Here is a 15,851-nt window from a genome sequence, read left to right as displayed (position 1 = left end):
TTTCCCCCCGCCAGAACTTAACAGAACTCAGTTCCAGCACCACTCAGGTGGGCACAGGTTCAATGTGAGTTCCAGCAACTCTTTTTATTATGTTTTAAAATATGTTGGATGCTGCCCAGAGTGGCTGGGGCAACCCAGTCAAGTGGGTGGATTATTATTATTATTATTATTATTATTATTATTATTATTATTGAATAGGATGTCCCTATTTTCATCAGAGAAATGGTGGAGGGTATGCCATTTCCCCCCAGGACAACACAATAGCGGTAAAATTATGGACAAGAGAAAGTTAGAAAGAGGGGAAATATTAAAACAATGTAAGTAACAAAATCTAATTTGATTTGAATGAGTAACACAATAAATGTACTTTTAATGAATGACCAAACAAATGAAAACTCCCTCAGTGAAAGCCACTGACTTATAACACACACACACACACACACACACACACACACAATGTTTGATTTCCAAAGGCAGAAAAGTAAAAAAAAAAAAATCCTGCCGTACCACTTGTCTAAACAGGATTGCTATAAAAACTGACATTGTGAGTTGTTTTGCTTATACAGGGAAGGCAGTACCAACTCCAACATTTTTGAAGCTATTTTGCAGCATTTGCTGGAATTTAGTTTTTTGGATGTTTCTGGGAAATTCTCATTTCTGGGAACGACGAAGTGAAATCTGTTGCTTCAGTCATTTGCGAGGCCAGGATTAGGCAAACGAAATAGCCCTTTCTTGCTCTGAAATTCTCTGGCCTTCCCAGAACAGCCTTCGAATAACCTTCCTTTCTCATTTTTCCTCATTTCCCCCTCCCTCAGAGGGCTCTATTTAGCTGTGATATTTTATTACAAAGACAATATGCTGGTCACCAACGAAGATCAGATCCCGATTGTGGAAATCGATGATTCTCACGCCAGTTCCATCATGCAAGATTTCCTCTGGTTCACAAAGGTACATTAAACGCAACCCGCCATCTCCTCTTGATCAAACTCAATTGACTGGGACAGTGCAAGGAGGGGGGGCAGTGTCTTGTTTGGAGCGATGCACATATTCTGCTTCCTTTTTCACCGGCAGCCAGGCCCCCCTTCTCACCGACATGCATTCCTGTGTTGTTGTGACCCATGCGTTGTTGTGAGCCAAGTCATACGTATATACTGTAGGGAACTGTAGGTGGAATTGAGACTGCAGGGAAGAGCCAGGCATGGTGGGAAAGTTTTCTATAGCCTAAAGAAAAAGTTAGCCACTGCACCTTCCCTGGGAGTTAGAATGCTTGAATAAGCTCAGCTGGAAGGAAGCGATTAATGGAGGAGAGAAGTTACAAGACTTGTAATCACTGGCGGAGGAAGAGGGGTGCGAGGGGAGCACACCGCCCCCGGCAGCGCGATCCCAGTGGGGTGCCATCGCAGCTGCCCCCTGGCTGCGCTGGGCGCCATGCCCCCGCAGGCAGCGCACCATGCCCCCAGGACTCACGCCATGCCCCCACAACTTGTGCCACACCCCCAGGATGCGCACCATGCCCCTGGGGTGCGCGCCAGCCACGTCCCCACCTGCTCTCCGCCCCCTGGTCCGCCACTGCTTGTAATTCTGGTGTAGTGCTTGGGACCAAAGTAGATGTTCAAAACTAGAAGGGCTCCCATACCTAAACCAACAGATAAATCTCTGGCTTTGGTGAGCAAGTATTAACGCTCTGCCTCAAATAAATCCAGTATTAAATAAAACAACAAGAACCCAATGACTTCAAGCTGCAAGAAAGGAGATTCTGACTAAACATATGGAAAAACTTTCTGACAGTAAGAGCTGTTCGGCAGTGGAACAGACTCTTGCGAGAGGTGGTGGACTCTCTTTCCTTGGAGCTTTGGAGGTTGGCTGGCCATCTGTCATGGATGCTTTAGTTAAGATTCCTGCATTGCAGTGGGTTGGATTAGATGACCCCTGGGGTCCCTTTCAACTCTAGACAGTGGTGCCTCGACTTACGAATTTAATCCGTTCCGAAGGCACCTTCGTAGGTCGAAAAATTCATGAGTTGAAAAGCGCCATTGGAAACGCGATTTCCCAAAGGAATGCATTGGAAATGGGAAAATCTGCAAGTCAAAGCAATCCCATCTAAAAATTCGTAAGTCGAAAAAACCCTATCTAAAACCGCCGCAGTTTCCGTTTGGATGTCAAGAAATTTGTAAGCGTGTGGCCAATTGCCCCACTCGTAAGTCAAAAAAATTGTTGAGTCGTTCGTAAGTCGAGGTACCACTGTAATTCTTTATCCCCAATTACAGTTTTGGGGGGTTAAAGTAGTTCTTTGAGACGTAACATAGGACGTTTCAAAGCTGTCATTTCTAGGGATTGTAACATTTGTTACTATACAAAAGACAACATATCCTCAGTGCCATTAAATAAAAGGTAAAAAGGTAAAGGACCCCCTGGACGGTTAAGTCCAGTCAAAGGCGACTATGGGGTTGTGGCACTCATCTCACTTTCAGGCCCAGGACAGACAGCTTTCCAGGTCTTGTGGCCAACATACTAAACTGCTTCTGGTGCAACGGAAACACCATGATGGAAACTAGAGCTCACAGAAATGCCGTTTACCTTCCTGCCACAGCGGTACCTATTTATCTACTTGCACTGGTGTGGTTTCAACCTGCTAGGTTGGCAGGAGCTGGGACAGAGCAATGGGAGCTCACCCCATCGCGGGAATTCGAACCGCCGACCTTCCGATCGGCAAGCCCAAGAGGCTCAGTGGTTTAGACCACAGAGCCACCCGCGTCCCTTTACCTTTACCTAAATAAAGCTCCTATACTACAAAACAAGGAAAGAGGCACTGAAGGGGGCTACATCATAGGCAAGATAGAATTGTCCACATTATAGTTAGGGCCACTGAGTGGTGCAGTGGTCAGGGAGCTACACATCAAGGATCCAATCACCAATGCTCAACCTACTTCACAGAGTTGTTGTGAGGATATATTGGTGAGGGAGGGGAGCTGCGTGCATCACCTAAAGCTCCTTGGAGGACAGGTGGGATATAAATCAATCCATAGTGTTCTGGTTATGGACCCCCATACTTTCAAACTATTCCTAGAAGACCCTTCATTCATTCATTCATTCATTCATTCATTCATTCATTCATTCATTCATTGCCCCTGTAAAGCAGTTTTGATTAGTCTGAGGGTGCCTCGCCCCATCCTGCTAAGTCTTTGGGCTTTTACGGCACAGATGTCCTTTGACAGTTATTTTATTGCTTAAAATCCCAAAGGGAAATAGACATGGGACTGGTATTAGCTACAGCTTCACGGTAAAAGGGGGAGGAAAGAGCCTTAAACAGCTGGCTAGACATTTGTGAAGAGTTAAGAAGCACCAGATGCAAATGCGACCCTCTCCTCTTGTCGCTTCTGGGCCCCACTGACAACACTCAGTGACCTATATTTTAATAGGATGGGTGCACAGATGGACTGGGAGAGGTGTGTGCTGTTTACGTTGGCGAGAGGCAACGTCGTTCTGATCATTTATTAACAGTGCCACCCACAGAACTGCAAAATGAACAGCAGCTTACTTTTGGGAGGGGGGAATTAATCCTCTCTTTCTCTCTTCCCCCACAACCACCCACCCCGATTTTTGCAGCTTTCTTGTATGTGGGATGATATCAGGTGGCTGAGACAAAACATGTCTGTCTCCGTGTCATCATCCACCGCCCTCCAAGCCAGGCAGAAAATGCTCTCTGCAACGGCCCAGTTACAGGTCAGTGGCACCGGTGTATTTTTCGGTCGCAGGTTTCCACAAGTTTATGGCCTCGGAGGGCAGGAGGCTGCCACCTGTCACTTGCTTCAGCACTTCCTGTCCTCTGGGGGAGAATTATCTTCTGCTGTGAAGCAAGCAGCAGAGTCTGACACGCCAGCCGGAGCTTGCAGGCTGTCAATAACAGGAAGGAAGGAAGGAAGGAAGGAAGGAAGGAAGGAAGGAAGGAAGGAAGGAAGGAAGGAAGGAAGGAAGGAAGGAAGGAAGCCCAGGAGTGTAGATTGAGAAAATACATCACACATTCATCCCTGTTGGTGGAGATACATGCTTAATGTAAGTGAATGGTGACAGTGGCATAGTGTGGGAGGGTCCACAGAGGCAGTTGTCCCAGGTGCAAAATTTCAACACCTGGTGCTGCCTCAATACAGCTGTGGGCTTCCGTTGCTGGGCTCCGTTGAACCAGGAAGTGACCTTTCCAGACAACGGAAAGGTCTCTTTTTTCTTATTTCTGCGGCTGCGATCTCCTGGTTGCTGCAGGCGCCGTTAGGCAGTTGGACGCGCATGCATACTCCGTCCGTTTCCCTCCCTCCCTCCCACCCACCCACCACCTCTGTGCAGCCCCGGGCACTGGCAACCCATGCTACGCCACTGAATGGTGGTCAGTTGGTGGTCTGTGAGCTGAATGGATCTGGCAGGATCTGACCTGGCAGGACCTCCACACATTCATACACAGAGATAGACACACGCACCCCTAGGGAATTGTGTGACTGCATAGAGGCCTCCTGGCCGTCCTCTCATCTTGTCCTTGGAAGGTCATCCTCCAGATGAACTGTCAGATTGTGTGACTTGCCCCTCCTGTTCCTAGTAACGCCGTGACCATGGAGAAACAAGTGGAAAGGCTGAGCCAATTAGGGCGAATGGGGCGCTGCCCCATCAGCCTCAGTCAGCCCTCAACCCCCCCCCCCCGATCCCCAACTGCTTTCCAACTTACACCCAGGGGGTGTAGGAAGGGAGGGGCGATGGGGGTGCTCTGCCCCAGGCAGCAGGATCCCGAGGGTGCCATGGCAGCTGCTCCCCGCCCGCGCTGGGTGCCCCACCCCAGATCGCGTGCCCCGCCCCTACGGTTGGCGCACCATGCCCCCAGAATGCACGTCACGCCCCCAGAACATGCACCAGCCATGCCCCCACCTGCTCTCCACCCCCGGTGCCGGAGAATGAAGCTCCGCTAGTGCTTACACCCAGTACTTAGTCTCAATGTTTTGCTTTTGTAGAACTCATCTGGGCGAGGCACACCAACTCCTAGAGGCGGAGATGTCTTCAGCCACCTCAATATCTGCTGCCAGGGGGCCAGGAGGCTGAGCACAGAGCCAAGCATGGCACAGTTCAGTGGCCGGCTACTCTTGAGTGAGAGAGAGGAAGCTGTGTCACATTGGAAAGCCGTGTCACATTGGGCTCCATGCTCAGCCTCCTCCTGACAATGTGACGTCACACACACACACACAACATGTGCTGTGCGCATAACATCGCAGTTGTGCAATGGGGCCCTCAATCTTGGGCACAAGACGGCACCTCTGATCAGGGAAGGGGAGAAGGGACAAAACTGGAATTTGTTAGCTCTCCCAATGGCGCTGACATCATTGACTGTCAACCTCCTTTGCCTTCCAAATCTCCAATCCCCAGTGGGCTCCAACCACCACAGGGAATGATTCTGACAACCAAGTACCTTAGCAGGCACATGACAATCCAGTCCCAAGACTGTCTGAAGAAGACTGCCATCAATGCCAGGACTACCATATGATAGATTTAAGCATAGCTGCCAAGTCTCCCATTTTCCCCGGGAAATCCCCGTTTTTCCAGCTGTTGCTAGCTGAAAAAAACAGATTTTTTTTTGTTTTTCTCCGGTTTATTCTGGCGCGGCTCCCATTTTGGAACTGGGCGGAGCATGCTCAGAAGCGACTTTTGATGCTGCTCTGCCCAGTTCCAAAATGGCTGCAGTGCGACTTCTGGCGCGGCGGCCATTTTGGAACTGGGCAAAGCAGCATCAAAAGTCACTTCTGAGCATGCTCCGCCCAGTTCCAAAATGGCGGCAGCGCTACTTCCGGTCTGCTCTTTCCGGCCCGGTCCCTTATTTCTCTGACAGCAACTTGGCAGGTATGGATTTAAGATAGGCACCTGCAGGAGCTAGAAGGAACCCCAGGTGATGGTTCTGCTACCGTTTGATTTTGATGACATTTTAGGTCACGGGGGTGGGGACTGTGACCCACAGGCCTGTTGCAGCCCACCAGACTTCCCTCTTTGGCCCATTATGGCTAAGCTACACTCACCTGCCCCACACTTGAAATCACATATGATATCGAGTGTGAGCATAGCTGCCAAGTTTTCCCTTTTCTTGCGAGGAAGCCTATTCAGCATAAAAGAAAATCCCTTTAAAAAAGGGATAACTTGGCAGCTATGACAGTGTGAGGCAGGTAAAAACACAGCTGGGCCAAAAGGTGGTTGGCGGGCACCTTCAAAGCCCTGTGCAGTTCTTTGCATGCCCCAGCAATCAGCTGGTCCCCAAGGTCTGTACCTCATTGTCCACAGTGCTTTGAAGCCCTGGTGATCAGCTGATAGTTGAGACTTCTCTGCATGACTCCCCGCAAGCCACGTGCATCAAAACTGGCCAACTAACATCACTGCAACATCGAGTGATCAACAGATGAGATGCCCTGCCTACCATGTAGCATAGCAGTGGTTGTTGGTGCCTTGGGCAGGTGAAGAAGAAGAAGAATTTGGATTTGATATCCCGCTTTATCACTACCCAAAGGAGTCTCAAAGCGGCTAACAATCTCCTTTCCCTTCCTCCCCCACAACAAACACTCTGTGAGGTGAGTGGGGCTGAGAGACTTCAGAGAAGTGTGACTAGCCCAAGGTCATCCAGCAGCTGCATGTGGAGGAGCGGAGACGCGAACCCGGCTCCCCAGATTATGAGTCTACCGCTCTTAACCACTACACCACACTGGCTCTCTCCGATAGGTGCACACTAGGGTGATGACTTTTTTACAACCTCATTTCCCTGCATCATAATTTGATGAGCTTTTATTAAAGATTAGATAAAATCTTACCGTACTTTCAGAGAGATTTGATTTAAAAAAAAACCTCACGTACAAAATGATTTAAAAAAAATTATTTATCAGTTTTTTGACCATTTTTGAAGTCACTGTAAGCAGATATAAAATTGAACCCAAGCTTTAGAGTCACATATATACAACATTATATAGGGTCATCAAACACACAAGGAAGCTTTTTTTAGCTGCAGTAACAGTATAGACGCCGCTAGAGGACGATGTTTTGCTACCTCTCCTGTAGGTTCTTTTCCCAGCATGCCCGGCAGGGTCTGCTGGCTGAGTTTTGAGGTCCCCAAAAGGGGCTTTTACCTTGCGCAGGTGTGACATTTGTATACCCTATGTTGCTAAGAACACTCCCCATTGTGGGATGTGGTGTTGTGTCCAAATTTGATACGAAATATATACAGTGGAACCTCGGTTTATGAACACCTCGGTTTACGAATTTTTGGTTTACGAACGCCGCGGACCCATCTGGAACGGATTAATTCACTCTCCATTACTTTCAATGGGAAAGTTTGCTTCAGTTTATGAACGCTTCAGTTTATGAACAGACTTCCAGAACCAATTGTGTTCATAAACCGAGGTACCACTGTATAGAATTGTTAATACAATTTAATGAAATGGTAAAACGGCATACAAAAAAATTTTAAACGGTTTGTGCGTAACCTTTTTAAATATTTCAATGGAATATACCTCATTTTAGTCATTGATACGCAAAAATTCATCTATTTGTGCTACAGGAAATAATTTTTGAGGGAAAAAATGAAAAAGTCATCTCACACACACCGGGAGGGAGGGCTCCAGCCCAGCCCAGCCCTCACTGCTGACTCGGCCGGAGTGACTCCCCACCACCACTGAAGCAAAGCGGGGCCACACTGAGCTGCCTGTCTGCCTGCACAGAGGGGAGCTCAGCCAGTCAGTGTGGCCCTTGGTGGGTGGAGAGGATCACCGGGCCAAGCCATGCTGTGGTGAGGGCCCTTGTTTCGCACCCACTCAGAAATTCTGCACCCAGGGTCACTCCCCAAACTAATCCCCTGGCACTATCCACCTGTTGGATTTGGCCAGCAGGCCAGATCCAATCCCCATCCCTTGTTTTGCAAAGAAGGAAAATTCACCATGTCTCATGGGGGGGGGGGCTAGTTTCCCGTCGATGCTCAGATGCTTACAGGTTTATGCTTACACAAGCACCCCAGCCCACAAGTTGGCTTGCAGAGCTAAATCTTTTCTACCTAATGCGCCGTTCGCTGTGTGAGAAGTGGATGCCGTGGAGAATTTGGCTTTAAAAATCCCGTGCTCCCTCACCCGCATGCGCAAATTGTGCCCAGCTGCACAGCCAGCCTGAATGAGAGGCCCTGAGTTGTAGTCTGTTGCCCCTGTGGCAAAAGAAATAGAGCACCAATCGTGTTCGTACGACCTCTTTATGATAAATGAAATAAGTCTATCCGACCCTCTGAGCAACGTTTTATGGGCAGCCGAAGAGAAGAAGGCCCGTAAGGATACAGAACGCCTACTGTGTGCATTAGATGGCAATGCCTACAGCTAAAATAGCTACTTAAAGCCATTTCTAAATGGCAGTCACTGTGTCGGGTAGCTCTGGAGTGCTCTGGTTATAAACAATTTTAATAATGCTGTTCAGAAGTAAATAGTGTCTGCTAAGTGCAGATAAAGTCAGCTCAGGGTGGCTTTATCTCTCAGATGAGAATGTCATTAAGGTTAATGTCCAGGCCTTCTGCTTTCATACATGTACAATGTGCCACATTGTCAATTCAGCTTTTTCCTTTTAAACAGCTCCCACCCCTGACTCGCTGACTGTAGATCTTTTGAGAACTTCCAAAGCAAGGAGCATATTTTAAATGCTAGGGATTTTTCTTTTTTTCTTTTTGAGACATCTGGGCATCTCTTCAGGAGCTGATTGCTATGGAGTCAACATGCCTTATAAGGAGGTGCTTTATTGATGGATACGAACCCCAGCAATTGCCCAGCTAGTTTAGCATTCTGTTTCCAGTGATGATTAGCCTGTACACATCTAGAAAGGCCCGCCAGATTCCTCCGAGATGTTGACCTGGCAAGAATCGTGATCTTGCGAGAAGTTCTTCTGCAGAAGTCCTGTTAGAATGGAGTGGTCCATTGTCTTATAAAGACAGAGAACTGATCTCACACATGGTAACTGCTGCAAGAATGCTTGCTGCCAAGTTTCAGAAAGGGTGGGGGGGACCCTACCGGTTAAAAGAACAGTTGAATATAATATGGGAAACTGGACAACTTTTAGGCTAACTGTGGCTCCATCAAAATTATTCATCTTAGCAGTTGACTGTGTACAACTTTTGAATGTTTTAGTTTCAGCATATTAATGTAAAACAACGACAACAGTATTAAACGAATGGCAGCTGCGCAGCCATAGAACCCATGCACATCTCCCATTCATTTTGCCCTTAGGCCGATATTATTTCATTTCCTTTTCAAAGTCTCTCCCCCTACCCCTTCAGCTTTCATTCATTCTGCCAGAATGCTTTCATATTCATGGCCGAAGCTGTTTTCTCGAACACACTGTGCTTTTTATATAAATATATTCCAGAGAAATCGACACGTTCTGTAGCCCTAAACAACTCCAGCAAACGGCAACCTTTCAAACTTGGCTGTATTTTTGATGCCCTTTCCGTTTAAGAAGATCGAAATCCAGATACATTACTGATGACGAATAGAGAGAATCCCAATAGTGTCTCTCTGTATGTTGGCCTACGGTCAAGAGAGGATTCCAAACATGCCCTGCCTTATTATAGAGTGAACCAACCCTATAAACCACAGATCTAAACTTTTATGACCCTCCAGATGTTGCTGAATTACAGCTCCCATCGTCCTTGACCATTGGCCATGCTGGCCAAGCCGGTGGGAGTTGGAGTCAGCAACATCTGGAGGGCCACAGGGTCCCCACCCCTGCTGTCAAATATTTATACATATTCTACCCAGCCGTCCTGGCATAACTTTTCCTTAGCTGCACTGAGGGATACACAGAGAGAGTTTCAAACGGATCTCCATATTGGATTAATTCTCCTTCCTTTGAAGTAAGTGTGAAAACTCCCATTACCATCTGTGAGAAGAGATCTAAGGCAATGGATTTGGTCCATTTCCATTAAAACTCAATGGGAGCTTTGCCATTGGTTTCGGTGCGATGTGATTTACGGCCTATGCCAGACCGCTTTTCTCTCTCCCTCGCTCTTTTCCATTCTTGTTTGTCAATTAACTGGCAACAATGCAGCAGAATGGAACGTTTGCTTCACTTTCGGCTCAGTGGCATAGGAGGGGTTCGCAGCTCAGTGGCAGAGCACATGATCGGTGTGCAGACAGATCCATGCTCAAACCCCAGCAGAAGGGAGTATTGTAAATCCTGGAAAGCTCCTGCTACCAGTCAGAGCAGGAAATGCTGGTCTAGATGGACCAACGGCCATACAGTACTTGCTATAGGGCAGGCATAGGCAACCTTGGCTCTCCAGATGTTTTGGAACTACAACTCCCATGATCCCTGACCACTGGCCCTGTTAGCTAGGGATCATGGGAGTTGTAGTTCCAAAAAATCTGGAGAGCCAAGGTTGCCTATGCCTGCTATAGGGTAATGGCACATATGTCACCCTTCGTCTTTCCAACGTCTTCTGCCCTATATATGTGTGTGTGTATGTATGCATAGATTGATACAGTGGTACCTTGCAAGACGAAAATAATTCGTTCCGTGGGTCGTGCCATCTTACGAAATTTTTCGTCTTGATGGAAGCAAACGGCAGACGGCAAAAAAAAAAAAGTCTTGCGAGACGCGGCCATAGAAAGCTTCATCTTGCGAGGCAACAAAGAATCGCTAGACGCTTTCGTCTAGTGAGTTTTTTGTTGCCCGAGGCATTCGTCTTGCGACGTACCACTGTATAGGTATACAGCCATACCTTGGTTGTTGAACGGAATCTGTTCCGGACGTCCGTTTGACTTCTGAAAACATTTGGCAACCAAGGCGCGGCTTCTGATTGGCTGCAGGAGCTTCCTGCACTCAATCGGAAGCTGCGGAAGCCACGTTGGACGTTCAGCTTCCAAAGAACATTTGCAAACCGGAACACTCCTGGGTTTGCGGCGAACGGGAGCTGATTTGTTCAGGAGCCAAGCCATTTGAGTACCAAGGTAGGACTGTATTTGAGCAGTTACATAATTACTGGACAAGATATACAGTGGTACCTCAGTTTTCAAACATCATCTGTTCCAAAAGACCGTTCCGAAATGTTTGAAAACCGATTCATTTACTTCCGAAAGCATTTACTTACGGAAAACTCAATACAGAAGCTGTGTGGCACGTTTGACTTCTGAATTGCGTTCTAAAATGGAAGCAGTTACTTCAGGGTTTTCGGTGTTCAAAAACCAAAACGTTTGACTTTCGAGACGTTCGAAAACCAAGGTACCAGGCACAGTGAGTCTGTCATTGCAGCATACTTGCAGACTCACCAGGAGGGATATAGCCAGCTGCTCATGTTTGGAATTTACCATCTTGCAAAAGTGGGGAAGGTGTAAAGCTGATGTGGTGAATATTTTAAAGGTCCGGCTGTTATGCTGTCTTTTCCTCTTGCATTGGCCAGCTGTTCTGGTAGCACTTCCACTCAGGTCCCCAGATCAATGAAGGTGTATATATACCAGAATTTGTGGAAATAAGTCAATAATTATGCTTTCTGTTGTCTTTTATTTTCCATCTCTCCCACCTGCTGCATAAAGAATCTGCTTGGTACACACAACTTGGGCCGAGTCTACTATGAACCAATCAAGGACCGGCATGGCAATATCATCATAGTTACAATAAGAGAAGTGGAGACTCTCTATTCCTTTTTTAATGGCAAGTGGATGCAGATATCCAAACTACAAAGCCAGAGAAAATCCCTTTCAACACCGGAAGAGCCCGTTGCATTGGACATCTTGCTCATCACAATCCAGGTATCATTTTGCTATGTTAAACTTTTCAACTAACCAAGCTTTCCTTCTGGGAAAAAAAAAACGGACCCTGAAACTTGGGGACCCAACCCAGCAACTGAAATGCAGCTCACTACAGAATCACAGAATGGTAGAATTGAAAGGGAACCTGAGGATCATCTAGTCCAACCCCCTGCAATGCAGGAATATGTAGCTGTCCCATATGGGGACCGAGCCTGCGACCTTGCTGGTTGTCAGCACCATGCTCTAACTCAGGCTTTCTCAAACTCAGCCCTCTAGATGTTTTGAGACTACAATTCCCATCATCCTTGACCACTGGTCCTGCTAGCTAGGGATCACGGGAGTTGTGGGCCAAAAACATCTGGAGGGCCAAGTCTGAGGAAGCCTGCTCTAACCGACTGAGCTGTTCAGTGAAAATCTGTCTTTGGGGCATGGGCAGCCAATTTTATCTTTTTCAAAAAGAGCAACCACTATGGGGCACAGCCCATATCACAGGTGAGACTATGGCCAACATTATACAGTCATGCCTTGGTTTAAGTACGCCTCGGTTTGAGTATTTTCAGTTTAAGTATTCCGCAGACCTGTCTGGAACGGATTAATCCACTTTCCATTACTTTCAATGGGAAAGTTCGCTTCAGGTTAAGTACGCTTCAGGTTAAGTACAGACTTCCGGAACCAATTGTGTTTGTAAACTGAGGTACCACTGTATCAGCATTGAGCTGGCTGGGCTCAGCCCCAGACACGCACACACACACACACCAGATCGAGACTTAATTTGGTTGAACTTAGTGTCCAACTGATTGCAATGGGGCCAAAGTTCAACTACTGGGAGGTCTTTGCAGAATTGACACCCACCCAGGAATACCAGGCAAACAAGCCGAGTTAAGAATTCTGGGCAAAAGCGGAAAGATGGGAACAAATGCAGCAATAGAGGAGGAGAAAAATCAGGCAGATGCTCAGCAAGATGATGATTGCAAGAGAGGCAAAAACAACAGAAACCCGGATGCCAGAAAATGTTCAACAAGAAGCAGGGGAGCTGTGGCACTTCAACAATCAGGACCAAAAGACATTCAGCCAAGAAACTGTGTCCTGGCATGTGATTCCCATGGCCCTTTCTTCTCATATAGCTTGGTAGAGCATGGAATGCCAAAGTGGGAGTGCAGGGAAACCTCACAGGCAGCCCTGGCACGAGAAACCAGAGCCAGCTCCCTGGTTTCAAGGGAGCCCTGCTTTTGCCTCCCTCCTATATTAGCTATTGCGAGCATTTATCTCACCGACCCATTTAACTCCATAACGGCTCCAGAGAAGCCAGCTGGAGCAATCGGAATTAAGCACTGAAAATCAACAGCTCATAATAAACCACATCGCCGCTCTCCCCATTGGGGGTTTGGCCTAATTTAAAAGAGATGTGAGAGCGAGGATATGCACACTGGATCTACGCTAGGCTTGTGGTATTAAAAATGCATTACACGTATGAAAAAGCAGGGTGAGAAGAACAGAGTATATTTTAATATAAGGACCAACCAACCCCACCCCACCCCTCAAAAAAAAAAACCCAGGTCTGATCACATTTCCACCTAGTTTCCATTGCGGGCAGGGGGGCAGTTCCATTAATGGCTATTTTGTTCATGAAAAGCTTGTGATAATGAAGATCTGATTGCCTTGCTTGGAGCCAAGCATAGCAATGGCAGATAATGCAACAGTTTCAGGAGTGAAGGCATGGGGCCGGGTGCCTTAATTCTCACCCTCTCCAGCATACCTGCCAAGTCCCCCGCTGAAAAATGCGGGATCAGCAGCGGCGCGGCACCCGACGTTGCGTAGAAGCAACTTCCGGGGCCGCTCTGCCCTATTTCCAGTGCCCACAAATGTAACACCCAAAATGGAGGCTCCCTGGCAGGTAGGAAATCCGGGGGATTTCCAGGATTTTTCTCCATTCGGGAGAACAGCAGGAAACGGATTAAAATCCGGGGGGGGGGGGGTTCCTGCGAAAAACGGGATACTTGGCAGCTAAGCTCTCCAGTGGCACACATAACTCAGGATGGCAGTCGGCTTCATTTATTAGGGTTATCGTTAAGAAATGCTCTCTATCTAATGCACCGCTAATCTTTTCTTTCTTTTGCTTTATGGGCGCTAGTTAAGTACATACCAGTGGATGGTGCCAGCCCTCTTGGAGAGCTCTTTCTGATCATAAAGATACTTGTGTTGCGAGAATGGAAAGTGGCTCATGTTTGATGGCTGGTTTTATTCCGGCAGCAAACTTTAGCCGCCGGTTGGGCTGATGCACCCAGGACTTTCCCTGACATCATTCTGACGTGAACCAATTGCCTTCAGCAGTTTTAACGGCATTGTATTTCCAAGCACAAAAAGCAGCAGTACCCAGTGGTCCGTTTATTGGATACTTTGGGCTGGGGACTCTTAACCACAGCTTTGAGGGGATTGGCAAACTGGACCCTTGAGAATAGCAGTGGCAGACCAGGTTGCTGCAGGTTTTTTTTTTTGCAAAGTGGCATTTGCAAAAGGTTTCGACGATGTGTTTATTTCATTTATGGATGGCTTCCCCTAAGCCCTCTCAAAGGGATTAGCAACATATATAAAAACAGCAGCAAACAATGGCATATAAAAATACTTTTCTAAAAACAACAACTCTGAATATAAAAACAGTTTAAAACAACAAGGGCCTTCTCGGTGGTGGCGCCCACCCTGTGGAACGCCCTCCCATCAGATGTCAAAGAGAAAAACAGCTACCAGATTTTTAGAAGACATCTGAAGGCAGCCCTGTTTAGGGAGGCTTTTAATGTTTAATAGGTTATTTTATTTCATTTTTCTGTTGGAGGCCGCCCAGAGTGGCTGGGGAAACCCAGCCAGATGGGTGAGGTATAAATATATTATTATTATTATTATTATTATTATTATTATTATTATTATTATTAACAATGCATGCATGAAATCAATTCAGATACAGGACAGATACCACCCTGGGATAGAGCTTTTAGGAAGCTAGTTGAAAGTTGAACCTCTTTGGCAGGGGCCCAAAAGCCCATAGAGAAGGTGCTTGCCTGATGTGCATTGGAGAGAGTAGGTGCCACCACACTATAGGCCCAATTTTTATACTATGGGGAAAAGACCTCCTGCTAGGATGGCATATGCAGGAAGCCCTGTCCTTCAGAACACAGTGACCAGTTGGATATGTAGGGAATGGTGCTATCTTTTAGGTCTACTGGACCCAACCTTGAATCCAGGTTGGTAGCCAGTGCAGTTGCTTCAGCAGCAGTGTAACTCCATAGGGATACCTCTCCCTAGTGAGCAACTGAGCTGCCACATTTTGCACTAGCTGCAGTTTCTAGGTCATCCTCAAGGATGGCCCCACCTAGAGCACATTGCAGTAATGCAATACAGAGGTCACCAGCACATGGATGACAGGGTTTAGGTCAGGCTTCCTCAACTTCGGCCCTCCAGATGTTTTGAGACAACAATTCCCATCATCCCTGACCACTGGTCCTGTTAGCTAGGGATCATGAGAGTTGTAGGCCAAAAACATCTGGAGGGCCGAGGTTGAGGAAGCCTGGTTCAGGCTATTCTGATCCAGAAATGGATGTACCTGTCTTACCTTCTTCTTCTTCTTTGGCGATCACTCATAGCTGAGTAAGATTGTCTTCCATAAGCACAGTTTTAACAATGGGTCCGTAAGTGACTGTGGAGGCCAATTCTGGATCCACACGTCCTTCCACAGTGGGGGCATTGGTTTCCAGGCGGGAGTTGATGATCACGGTGTGGATTTGCCAAGCGTTCCTTCCTCTTGGCACATTTCTCCCTTGTGTCCTGAGATCGAGTACCCCCAGACAACAAACCTGCTCCTTCATGAGTATAACCCCATCAAAAAGTGGCAAATGGCCAATTATCTAGATCTCCATTGCTCGGATCAGCATGGATCTTATTCCAGAATCTTTTAGCTCTCAATGGACTGCTCACCATTGTTGACACTTGTAAGCCACCACCACTGGGTGGCATCAAAAGCCCATGCACTAACTTGGCTGCCACCTGGCACCCAAGCATGGGGGAAGGGGGCAATTT

At 47.3% G+C, this 15,851-nt stretch overlaps 1 protein-coding gene across 1 annotated transcript in view; it reads left to right on the top strand.

Annotated features, from left to right (window-relative positions):
- ANKFN1 (ankyrin repeat and fibronectin type III domain containing 1) overlaps positions 1-15,851 on the top strand; it is a 110,366-nt gene that overhangs the window by 55,244 nt on the left and 39,271 nt on the right. The window contains exons 10-12 of the mRNA XM_060272003.1: positions 816-948; positions 3,607-3,723; positions 11,568-11,783. Of these exons, the coding sequence (XP_060127986.1) occupies positions 816-948; positions 3,607-3,723; positions 11,568-11,783 (466 nt within the window). The remainder of the gene's footprint in view (positions 1-815; positions 949-3,606; positions 3,724-11,567; positions 11,784-15,851) is intronic.

Source organism: Zootoca vivipara, chromosome 2 (genome assembly GCF_963506605.1).
Source record: "Zootoca vivipara chromosome 2, rZooViv1.1, whole genome shotgun sequence".
In the NCBI taxonomy this organism is placed as follows: Eukaryota; Metazoa; Chordata; class Lepidosauria; order Squamata; family Lacertidae; genus Zootoca; species Zootoca vivipara.
The sequence above is the reverse complement of the archived record's forward strand: the minus strand, read 5'-3'. Positions and strand labels throughout refer to the sequence as shown.